A 10,581-nucleotide genomic window follows, 5' to 3' on the forward strand; every position below is an offset into this window, starting at 1 on the left:
GCCAGCTGGGACCAGGGACATCAGCCACGATGCTTAGCTCCCTGCCCAGACCCCAGGGGCCACTGGGGAGCACGACCACTCCAGGAGAAGGGGCAACACCCAGGGCCCCGGGCTCCTCTACCCGCTCCGGGAGGAGCCCTGCGCACACTGGCCCTGGTGCTGACCCTAGCCCTGGGCCAGGGGCGGATCCATGGGGCTGGATCCCATCACGCAGGAGTCCGGGCTCGGCCTGGGAGGGCGTCCCCAGGGCTGCTCAGGCTCCCCGGTCCAGGAGGACGGTAGATGGACGCGGGGGGGCAGCCGGGACCACACCGGGCAGCGGGGGGTGGGCACGCGCAGGACTCCAGGGGGTTTGGTCTGCTCACGAAGATAGGAGGGGGCGCCCCTGGGCGGGACGGACTCGCGCAGGCCGGGAGTCTCGCGTGGCTGAGGCCGGCGGGAGGGGGGGGTCCCCGCGCCGTGTCACTTGCGCGCGGGCGGCCTCTGACGCAAACGCACGACACGTGTCAGCGCGCCCGCTCGGGGAGAGCCGGGGGGGGGGGTTGTCCCCGGATCCCCGCCTCTCCCTGGGACCCCACGCCGCCGCGCTCAGAGCGGCCGGACGCCCGCGCGTTCCTGCGACACGGACGGGACCGCGCGTACGTCGCGCCAGAGCCAGGCAGTGACCTTCGCCGGCACGGCTTGGGGGCGGGGCCCGAAGGCCACGCCCCTTGCGCCTCCATTGGCTGGGCTCGCGGTGTCCTTTGAAAACCCCGGCTCCCATTGGCCCACGCGGCCCCTCCCCGTGCCGCAGGAGCGCCGCGGCCGTGCGTGCGCGGACTGAGGATGTCCGTGTGCGCGCGCGCGCTTGCGGCAGAGCGGCGACGCGGCTCCGTGCGCCTCCGCGACTCCACGACAGCAACGAGTCCCGGAGCGACTCCCCGCGCCCCGCCCGCCGCCCGCCCCTCGCCCCCGCCGGCCGGGGAGGCGGCGCCCGGCGGCGCCAGCCACCGTCTCAGCCAGCGTCCGGGCGGCCGCGCGGCGCGGGCGAAGGCCGAGGGGCGGGGCCCGAGCTGGCGCCGCCCCCCGCGGAGGGATCCGCGCCGCCGCGGCCCAAAAGCCCGGGGCGACGCGGCCGGGGCGTGGGAGCCGCTCGGCCTGCTGCGCCTGTCCGCGGTCCGCGCGCGGCCACCGGGCCCACCTCGCCGCGCGGCCCGCTCGCCAGCGCCGCGGCCTCGGGGCGGAGGGCCGGGGCCCCGCGCCGCCCGCCCGGCCGCCCGGATCCGTCGGCGCCCGCGGCTGGGCCCCGGAGGCCGCCGCCCGCGATGCTGCTGTCCAAGTTCGGCTCCCTGGCGCACCTCTGCGGGCCCGGCGGCGTGGACCACCTCCCGGTGAAGCTGCTGCAGCCAGGTAGCCGCGGCCCGGGGGGCGCCGGGGCCGGGGCGGGGGGCGCGCCCGGGCCGCCCCGACCCACCGCGCCCGTGCGCCTCGTCCCCACAGCCCGCGCGGACAAGGAGAGCTTCGAGAAGCTGTACCAGGTGGGCGCCGTGCTGGGCAGCGGCGGCTTCGGCACGGTCTACGCGGGTAGCCGGCTCGCCGACGGGCTCCCGGTGAGTCGGCCGCCGGGCGGGCGCGGGCGTGGACGCGGGGGAGCGAGCGCCGCGCCCGGCCCCGCCGCGCTGACCGCGTGTGCCCCCGCCCCCACCCGCAGGTGGCCGTGAAGCACGTGGTGAAGGAGCGGGTGACGGAGTGGGGCAGCCTGGTGAGTGGGGGCGCGGGCGGGGGCCGGGGCGGCCTGGGGCGCGGGCGCGGGCGCGGGGCGGCCGCGCGCTGACCGTCCTGTCCCCCAGGGCGGCGCGGCCGTGCCCTTGGAGGTGGTGTTGTTGCGCAAGGTGGGCGCGGCGGGCGGCGCGCGCGGCGTCATCCGCCTGCTGGACTGGTTCGAGCGGCCCGACGGCTTCCTGCTGGTGCTCGAGCGGCCCGAGCCGGCGCAGGACCTGTTCGACTTCATCACGGAGCGCGGCGCGCTGGACGAGCCGCTGGCCCGCCGCTTCTTCGCGCAGGTGCTGGCGGCCGTGCGGCACTGCCACGGCTGCGGCGTGGTGCACCGCGACATCAAGGACGAGAACCTGCTGGTGGACCTGCGCTCGGGCCAGCTCAAGCTCATCGACTTCGGCTCGGGCGCGCTGCTCAAGGACACGGTCTACACCGACTTCGACGGTGAGCGCGGCGCGGGGCGCGGGGGCGCCGCATTGCGGAGCGCGCGGGGCGGGGCCGCCCGCCTCTGTTTGTTGTGAAACCCGAGCCGCCCACGTGACCGCGTCCCGCCCCGCGTCCCCGCAGGCACCCGCGTGTACAGCCCTCCCGAGTGGATCCGCTACCACCGCTACCACGGGCGCTCGGCCACGGTGTGGTCGCTGGGCGTGCTGCTGTACGACATGGTGTGCGGGGACATCCCCTTCGAGCGGGACGAGGAGATCCTGTGTGGACGCCTGTTCTTCCGGAGGCGGGTCTCGGCCGGTGCGTGGGCGGGGCGGCCGAGCCGGGGCCGGGGTCCCCGCCCCGCCCCGCCCCGCCCCCGCTGACCCTGCGCCTCCCCGCAGAGTGCCAGCAGCTCATCGAGTGGTGCCTGTCCCTGCGGCCCTCGGAGCGGCCCTCCCTGGACCAGATCGCCGCGCACCCCTGGATGCTGGCCGACGGGGGCGCCCCCGAGAGCTGCGACCTGCGGCTGTGCGCCCTGGACACTGAGGACGAGGCCAGCACCACGTCCAGCAGCGAGAGCCTGTGAGGGGCGCGGCGCGGCCGGGCTGGCTCCGCCCCGGCTCCGCCCCGGCACCGGCCTCTCCTCTGCTTCGAGTGCCTTCTGAACGCTGCTCCCACGGGACTCGGTTTTCTCAAGCTCTGCCTGGCCAAAGACGGCCCGGGGACGCCCCCTCTGCTGCTGTCCTGGCGGCCCCGAGCCCGTGCGCCCCGGGCGCGACCGTGCACAAGCAATGCAACGTCTTATTTATGGTGGGACCCCGCGGAGGGGCTATTTATTGTTTAATTTATTTGTCGGGGTGACTGCCCCCGGCGGCCTTGCCTCCCCCGGGCGGTGGGGCGGGGGGGGGGGCAGGGTGCTGGGGACATGAGCTTGTTCAGCGGCCAGTGGACGAGCGCCCTGTGCCCTGGGGGAGGGTGTTAAGTTATTGACCTTGTACAGTCCGCTGTGGGCCCTGAGGCTGGGGGGGGCAGTGGCGGGCCTTTAATTTATTCCAGCAGCTGTGGTTCTGTGGCCCCGGCGTGTGTAGAGGTGGACGCGGGTTTCTTTCAGCTCGACAGTGTGAGATGTCTGGAGATCCTATTTTTTATACAGGTATTTCAATTAAATTGTTTTGTACGTAACGGGTGTCCTGTGCTCCCTGGGGTGGTGGTGGGAGGAGGGGCCTGGCTCTTGTTCCTGGGTGCCCCTTTGTGGCCGGTGTCCTGCTTGGGACTTGACTGCCAGGTGGGGTGGGGGACACTGGCTGGGGCCTGCTTCTGAGAGGTGTGCAGCCTCTGCTCTGGGGGCCCTGAGGGGTGGAGAGTGGAGGTGGCCGCTCAGGCCACAGCGGGGGGTGTGCGGCCGCGTGGCCTGTGGGGTGGGGTTTCCAGGGGAGATGAGGGGTTGACTGGGTGGTAGGGGTCGGGTGGGGGTGCCGAGGTCCCGGGGCCTGGTCGGGGAGGTGCTCGGGCGTGGTAGTGCCCTGGCCTCGCACAGGCCGGGTGCAGGCGTGGGAAACCGTCAGGCAGAAGCGCATGGGTGCTGCAGGAGGCCTGGATGGGGGCCCCTGTTCAGCGGCTGCCCACCTGTGAGCACACGCGTGTCCTCAGGCCGGGCTGTGCGGCTCTGGGCAGGGCCGCCTGGGATGTGGCCGCGGCGCCGGGGGAGCCTTGGGAGGTTGTGCGGGAGTAAGGGGAGACGCGCGTCCCCCAGCAGCAGCAGTGGGGGGCTGGGGGGGCCCGGCTCCACGCAGGCCGGTGAGGCAGGCTCCGGATCCGTGTTTTCCTCCCCCGCGGGGCCGTCTCGGGGCCCTGAGCGTCCTCTGTCCCACGCCAGCAGCTGGGGGGAGGACAGTCCAGTGCCCTGCTTGTCCAGCTCTGAGCCCACTTGGCCAGGTGTAGAACACTCCGGGAGGGCTTCCTGGTACGGCGTCCCTGGGTTGAGGACAGCATCCAGCCCACAGCGAGCCTCTGGCAGGACGCTGGTCACCAGGGCCCAGCCCACCTCGGCCTCCCTGGTTCCTCTCCCTGCGGTCCATCCATCTGCTCGCCCACCAGGCCAGCCGTCCCTGAGCTGAGTCCCAAGCCCATCCCACCCGGTCACCAGGTCCTCGCAGCCCCGGGAGCAAGGCCAATCCCCGGGCAGCTGGAGCCGGCGGCCCGTGGAGGGGCCGGGAAGTGCTGGGGTGTGGGGTGGACAGAGGGAGGTAGGGACAGGGGCCTGGTGCTGAGTGCGCACGGTGGGGACGGGCAGCAGGGGAGCCAGCTCGCCCAGCACCACCTCGGACCGCGGCCTGTGTCAGGCTTGGGAAGGGTCTGGAGGGTGGTGTTTCCCAAAGCTTGTGCGGGACGGAGGTCTCAGCCGTGCGTGTGGCCTGAGGAGCGTCCGGGAGCGAGGGACCCCCACACACGTCCCCCGGGAGGCCCACGGAGGGAGGGCAGGGCACTGTGGCGAGTCAGTGGCCACCGATGCAGTTGAAGGGCACTGGTGCTGGGGCCAGGTGACCCCTGGGGGGCTGCAGGCCCCAGCTCTGACGTGGGCGGGGGGTGCTGGACCTTTGTCCCTCGGTTGCTGGCTGGGAGCAGCAGGGTGGGCGCCCCGTGCCGTCCCCCCGTGTGGGAACGTGCCAGGCCCAGGGTGAGCCCCGCAGAGGGGCTGAGCCCGCCTCTCAGAGCCAGACAGGCAGCCTGGCGCCGCCTCACCCGGCACTCCTTGTACCCCTCTCGCCACTGCTCCTCCCACAGCCCTGCTGTCTCCATCTGACTGCACGGCCCTGGGTGCTGCCGTCTGCCCGGGCTGGATGCGTGGGCGTCTCCCAGCCCTGGCTCCAGTCCTGGGGAGACGCAGGAGCTGCTGGGCGTCACCTGGAGGCTGCTCCCCAGCGGCCGAGGCCCCCAGGCGGGGGCAGTGCCGGGACACTGGCTGAGGTCACCGGGACCCTGCGTGTGGGCACGGGACACTGGGTGAGGTCGCCGGGACCATGCGTGTGGGCACGGGACACTGGGTGAGGTCACCGGGACCCTGCGTGTGGGCACGGGACACTGGGTGAGGTCACCGGGACCCTGCGTGTGGGCACGGGACACTTTGTCGCTGGGACCGTGCGTGTGGGCATGGGACACTGAGGTCGCCGGGACCATGTGTGTGGGCACGGGACACTGAGGTCGCCGGGACCATGTGTGTGGGCACGGGACACTGAGGTCGCCGGGACCATGTGTGTGGGCACGGGACACTGAGGTCGCCGGGACCGTGCGTGTGGGCACGGGACACTGAGGTCACCGGGACCCTGCGTGTGGGCACGGGACACTGAGGTCGCCGGGACCGTGCGTGTGGGCACGGGACACTGAGGTCGCCGGGACCATGTGTGTGGGCACGGGACACTGGCTGAGGTCGCCGGGACCGTGCGTGTGGGCACGGGACACTGGGTGAGGTCGCCGGGACCATGTGTGTGGGCACGGGACACTGGCTGAGGTCGCCGGGACCATGCGTGTGGGCACGGGACACTGGCTGAGGTCACCGTGTCTCCCACCTTCCAGCCCAGGGGTTACCTTTGAGGCTGGAGACGGAGGCCCCGCCAGCCCCCAGTCCTGTCCTCCTGCCACCTGCAGGGCTGGCTACTGTGGCCGGGGCCCCTGGGAGGACCCTACAGATTCCAGAGAATCCCCCAGGGCACAGCCCTGCGCGCCCCCAGCCACAGGTGGAGTTCCGGAGCAGAGAGACCTCTGTGGCGAGGGCTCTGTCGGGGTCTGGGTGACCCATACGCAGTGGGGCTTCCGCTGTCCCCACAAATCCTGTGGTCCAGCTTCTCCTTGGGGGAGGAAGGCTCGCAGCCCAGCTCAATTCCTGGATGTGTCAAGGTCACCGAGGCGCGCTCAGGCTCCCGGGTGTGGTCTAGTGGGGGTGCTGGGGCCCCTCCCCTCAGACCAGCCCCTCCCACCCTTCCTAGGATGGCAGTACTTCCTCCGCCACTCGGGGTCTCCAGCGGAGTTCAAGCCTGCACGGAGGGGCGGGCCCCTGCCCCACCCCCAGACACCCCACTTCTCGGCACCAGGAGACTGCGGAGGCCAAGAGATGCCTGCCCAGCGCCCCCCTGCCCACCGGGGCTAGGCGGGTGGGCCCTTGGGGCCAGGATGGGGCTGTTACCTGGGCAGGACCCCGACCCTCCCTGAGGCCAGCATTGTCGGCCAGGAGGTCGGCTGCCCTGAAATGCCCATCGGGGGCCACGACCCCCCAAAACCCGCCAGGCTGATCTCCGCACTCCCCTCTGCCCAGGGCCTCCGCTCCCAGGAGTCTGTGCCAGGCACTGGGCCGCCGCCACACTGAGCCCTCTCTGCTGGGCCAGGAATCCTGAGGGGTCCCCAGCCCGCAGCCTCCGAGCCACTGTTGGTTCACAGCAGGCTCCTGTGGGGTGAGCGGGGTGGGGGCTGGCTGGCTGCCCCCTGGTCTGCCCTGCACCCTTGGGTCGGCGCCGGCCACCGTCCTTGTCCAGCACCAGGGATCAGCTCAGCGTCCCGGAAGAACGGCCCTCCGGTGGGCTGCGGGCTTGGTGACGCTGCAGCCCCAGCAACACACAGGACTGAGGCCTGCCCACAGTGGCACCAGGGGGAGCAGGACAGGGGCAGGGTGCTCGGCCCGAGGCCCAGGCAGGTGGCAGGGAGCCGTGTGCCGGCCTGGCCCTGCCCACAGAGCACAGGGTGGCCAGGCACTGGTCAGGCTCGGGGCCCCCTCCTGCAGACACCTCTGCTGGGGCGCCTGGGCCGTGTGCGTGTGACTTCAGGCCGCCGGCTTCCCAGGCAGCTGCGTCAACCTCGAGCTTCGATTGCGCAACGGACTCCCACCCCCAGAGTTCCTGGCAGTCAGGCCGGCTGGGCAGTTGGGAGGGTCAGTGCTGGTCACCGCCCTCTGGCCGGGCCCCGAGGGGCCAGGGTGGGTGGTGTGTGGTGTGGAGTGTCGCTCCTGGGGGGGAGTGATCTGGGGGCCCTCTCGGCTGCCACACTCCTCCTGAAGCAGGGGAAGCGCTCCCTGAGGGCAGGCGCCCCCCCCCCCCCCCCGTGGTACAGAGCTCGTTCTGCCCGGCCTGGAGGAGGCAGCCAGGCCCAGTGTGGGAGGGGGCCGTGCTCAATGCCGGCCCGTGGCTGCCCTGCTGGGGGAGGCCTGGCAGGCTTCACCCTGGTGCGGAGTCTGCGCCCAGGTGTGTGGGTGCCCCCAGCACCCTGTAGGAGGCGGCCAAGGCCCACAGCTCCTCACCAGGGTCGCAGGCTGTGGCCCCGCTACACTGGCCAGGTGTGGGGCTGTGGGGTCCCGCAGAGGGGAGGTGCTGGCTGCACCCAGCCCAGCGGCCATCTGCGCCCTTCCCTGGGCCCCCTGGGCCCACAGCCGGGGCCGTGTTGCTGGACTGCTCACAGTTGGTGGGAACTGGTGACCAAGATGGATCAGGCAGGGTTCTTCCTCGAACCTGGGGCTCAGGGGTCCTGGACCCCTGGTGGTGCTGGACGTACCAGGATCCTTTCTGGACCCCGACTTCCCCTTCCTGTGGCGGGAGGTGGGGGCCTGGACAGAGTCAGGCCATGGGGGTGACCTGCCATGTGCCCCACAAAGCCGGCCTATCCACAAAGCACCCCCAGGGCTCGCGCTCGACCCTGCCTTGCCCCCGGCTCTCCCCGAGGTCTCTGCTCCCCAGGCCCTTTCCACTTCCCCAGGCCTGGGCTCGCCCTCAGGGTCATTTCAGATCTCCCAGAGACAAGGGTGGGCCCTGAGGGGTTGCTGTCTGCCTTCCTCCCTGGGGCTGAGTGGGGCCTGGGGGTCGGCCTCAGGTGGGGAACAGCGGGGTCAGGCTTCAAGGGAGGGACGGGAGGGTGGGCATTTGGGGGCCCGCACTGTGGTGTGTGGGTTACACTGCCACCTGTGACGGCAGAGTGAGTGGCCATGGGAGCGCCTGTTGTGTGTGTGTCCATGTGAGTGCCCGTGTGTCAGTGCCCGTGTCAGTGCCCGTGTGTGTGTGTTCCCGTGTCAGTGCCAACACACAGAGGCAGAGTGGGGCAGGTCAGTGACCCCTGGAGGATCCCAGAGTCCCTCAGCCCCTCTAGCAAGGGCCAGCAGGTCCACGAGGCCAAAGGGGGTGGCCGTGTGTGCGTGTAGGCGACTGTGCTGTGGGTGTGTAGACACGCATGTGCCTCCGTGTGTATGTGTGCACATGCGTGTGCAATCCTGTGCATGTCTGTGTCCTTGCACTTGCATGTGTGGAGGCGAGTGTCTGCGGCAGGGTGTGTGTGTGCACTGTGTGCGGACGCATCCGGGCAGTGCCCTGCACCAAGTGTTCCCTCCCTCCCGCCCCCTGCGACGCTGGCCCATGACTCAGGCTCACTCGAAGGGCACTGCGCACGTGGGGCGCCTCCTGTGAGTCAGCGGCTGCCGGAAGTCCGAGCAGCCAGGCGCGCAGGAAGGTGGGGGAAGGGGGGCCTTCCTGTCCAGGGCGGCTCGCCGGCGCCCCCTGACCAGCCGCAGCGGGGTGGGGCCGCGCGCGCGCGCTCGGTGCGTGGGCGGTGCCGGCTGGGGAGGCGGCAGCCGAGGACATCCTGGGCCCCGTGCGCTGCCCTAGCGCCGCAGGTAGGGGCGGCGGTGCTGGGACGGGGATACAAGGTCCAGGGGCCGCGCCTGGGCGCAGAGGTGAGGGACACGCGGGCGGTCAGCGGTCAGCGACTCGCGAGGAGGAGGGGCCGAGGGTCGGAGTCCTCGGGACCAGGCGCGTAAGGACGGCCTGACCCGAGCAAGGAAGGGACTGGCCCACACGAAAGCCCCCTCACTGTCGTGGGCTTGGGACTCCGCCTGTCCTAGGGGGAGGGCATAGCTCGGGTTCCCCGCCGCCGGCGCAGCCTCTGGGACCTCCTTCTGCGCCCGCCCCCAGCGCGTGGTCACCAGGGCCCGGCCCCGCTGTCGTCCCAGGCTCGCTGCAGCCAGCGACCCCTGATGTCCCTATCAGCCTCGGGCGAGGCTGAACAGAGGAAGGGTCGCGCCCAGCCCCGGCGTTTGAGGAGCGAGGGCCGTGCACCTGTCCAGGTCGCGCCCCGTCGCCATGGCCGAAGCCCGCGCGCGCGGGGCTCCCCGCGTCAGCACCTCCGTGCCGTTCGCGCTGGACACCTACTCCGGGGTCAGCGGGCCAGGTCAGGGACGGGAAGGCCGGACCCAGCCAGCCTGGCCCGCAGTAGGTGGCGCACGGGTGCGAGAGCCACACCTCGCCCTGCCGACACGGAGCGCCGAGTGGGAGACCTGGGCAGGGGTCCGCGGTGGGGTGGGAGGCCAGGCTGGAACGAGCTGGGCTGCTGCGGCCACCTGGGCACATGCCTCCTGCCGGGCCTGGGGCGCCCTCTTCCGGCCACGGGGCGCCGGTGCAGACCCCGGGCGCCTGCGTGGACCCCGACTCTGCCCAGCGCCGACGCTTCGGGGCTCCGCCGTCCCCATCGCCCACCACGCGGTTTTTGGGGCCCATTCTGGTTTCTCAAGGCCCCGCCTCGGCCACGGAGAGGCAGGCGGGGGCTCGGCCCATGGGGCTCTGCACGCCCACGTGGCCCCACATACGGGGCACACTCAGAGGGGCCCTGTCCCCAGCGCCCCCGGGGTGCCCGCGCCTGGTGGGCGCGGCCTGGCGAGGGTGGGAGGTGCAGAGCGTGTGGCCGTGGGGAGGCAGCCCCGGGAGAGGGGCCGGCAGCCGCCAGGGGCCAGGGCCCAGGGGCCAGGGGCCAGGGACGGCCGAGGCGAACTCGGGCTGCAGCTGGCTGAAGTTTTAGTAAAAACAACCAGAAGTCCTCTTGGGCTCACGTTCCGCAGCACTGTAAACGTTCCTGCGGGAAGCAAATGGAGCTCTAATAAAATCAGGAAATATTTTTAAAATGGGGTCGCCGCGGGGCCACGGAAAACCGCCGGCCCCCAGCCCCTGCCCCCAGCTGCCGCCCTGGGCCCACTTGCGGGACCTCAGTAAGTGCCCTGAGCCAAGGGCCGGCGGCCTCAGCCCGGCCCCCGCTGCTCCCTCCTGGCCCCCAGCTGTCTTCGCAGGTCCTTGTTTTGGGGCTGCCTCGGGTAAGTGGGCTCTCGGGGCCGGGTGCCCGCCTGTGTGGCAGTGTGGTGCCCGTGCCACTGCAGCTTGCTCGCTGCCGCCGGGGGGCCGCATGGGCCTTCTCTCAGGCAGGTGCGCGGGGGCGGGACTGCCGGCTGTGGGAAGGTGTGTCCGTCTTACACACACACTCGGCGATGTGGGGCGGCTCCGGGATTTCCAATCCTGGACGCGTGTTCCTGTCTGCTAACTTGGGCTGCCGTGCGAGGGTGCCGGGGGGCCCCGAGTTCCCGTCGGAATATTCCTAGCATCGCTC

General features: G+C 71.8%; 1 protein-coding gene across 1 annotated transcript; it reads left to right on the top strand.

The window, feature by feature from the left end:
* The first annotated feature begins 837 nt into the window (after positions 1 to 837).
* Positions 838 to 3,363, top strand: PIM3 (Pim-3 proto-oncogene, serine/threonine kinase). Its single transcript, XM_051839186.3, has 6 exons — positions 838 to 1,389; positions 1,480 to 1,589; positions 1,691 to 1,741; positions 1,830 to 2,199; positions 2,323 to 2,499; positions 2,583 to 3,363. The coding sequence occupies exons 1-6, from the start codon at positions 1,305 to 1,307 to the stop codon at positions 2,765 to 2,767; spliced, it is 978 nt and encodes a 325-aa protein (XP_051695146.2). The 5' UTR covers positions 838 to 1,304; the 3' UTR covers positions 2,768 to 3,363.
* The last annotated feature ends 7,218 nt before the right edge of the window (positions 3,364 to 10,581 follow it).

Source organism: Oryctolagus cuniculus, chromosome 11, assembly GCF_051225735.1.
Source record: "Oryctolagus cuniculus isolate XC-2025 breed Fujian yellow rabbit chromosome 11, ASM5122573v1, whole genome shotgun sequence".
NCBI classification, from domain to species: domain Eukaryota; kingdom Metazoa; phylum Chordata; class Mammalia; order Lagomorpha; family Leporidae; genus Oryctolagus; species Oryctolagus cuniculus.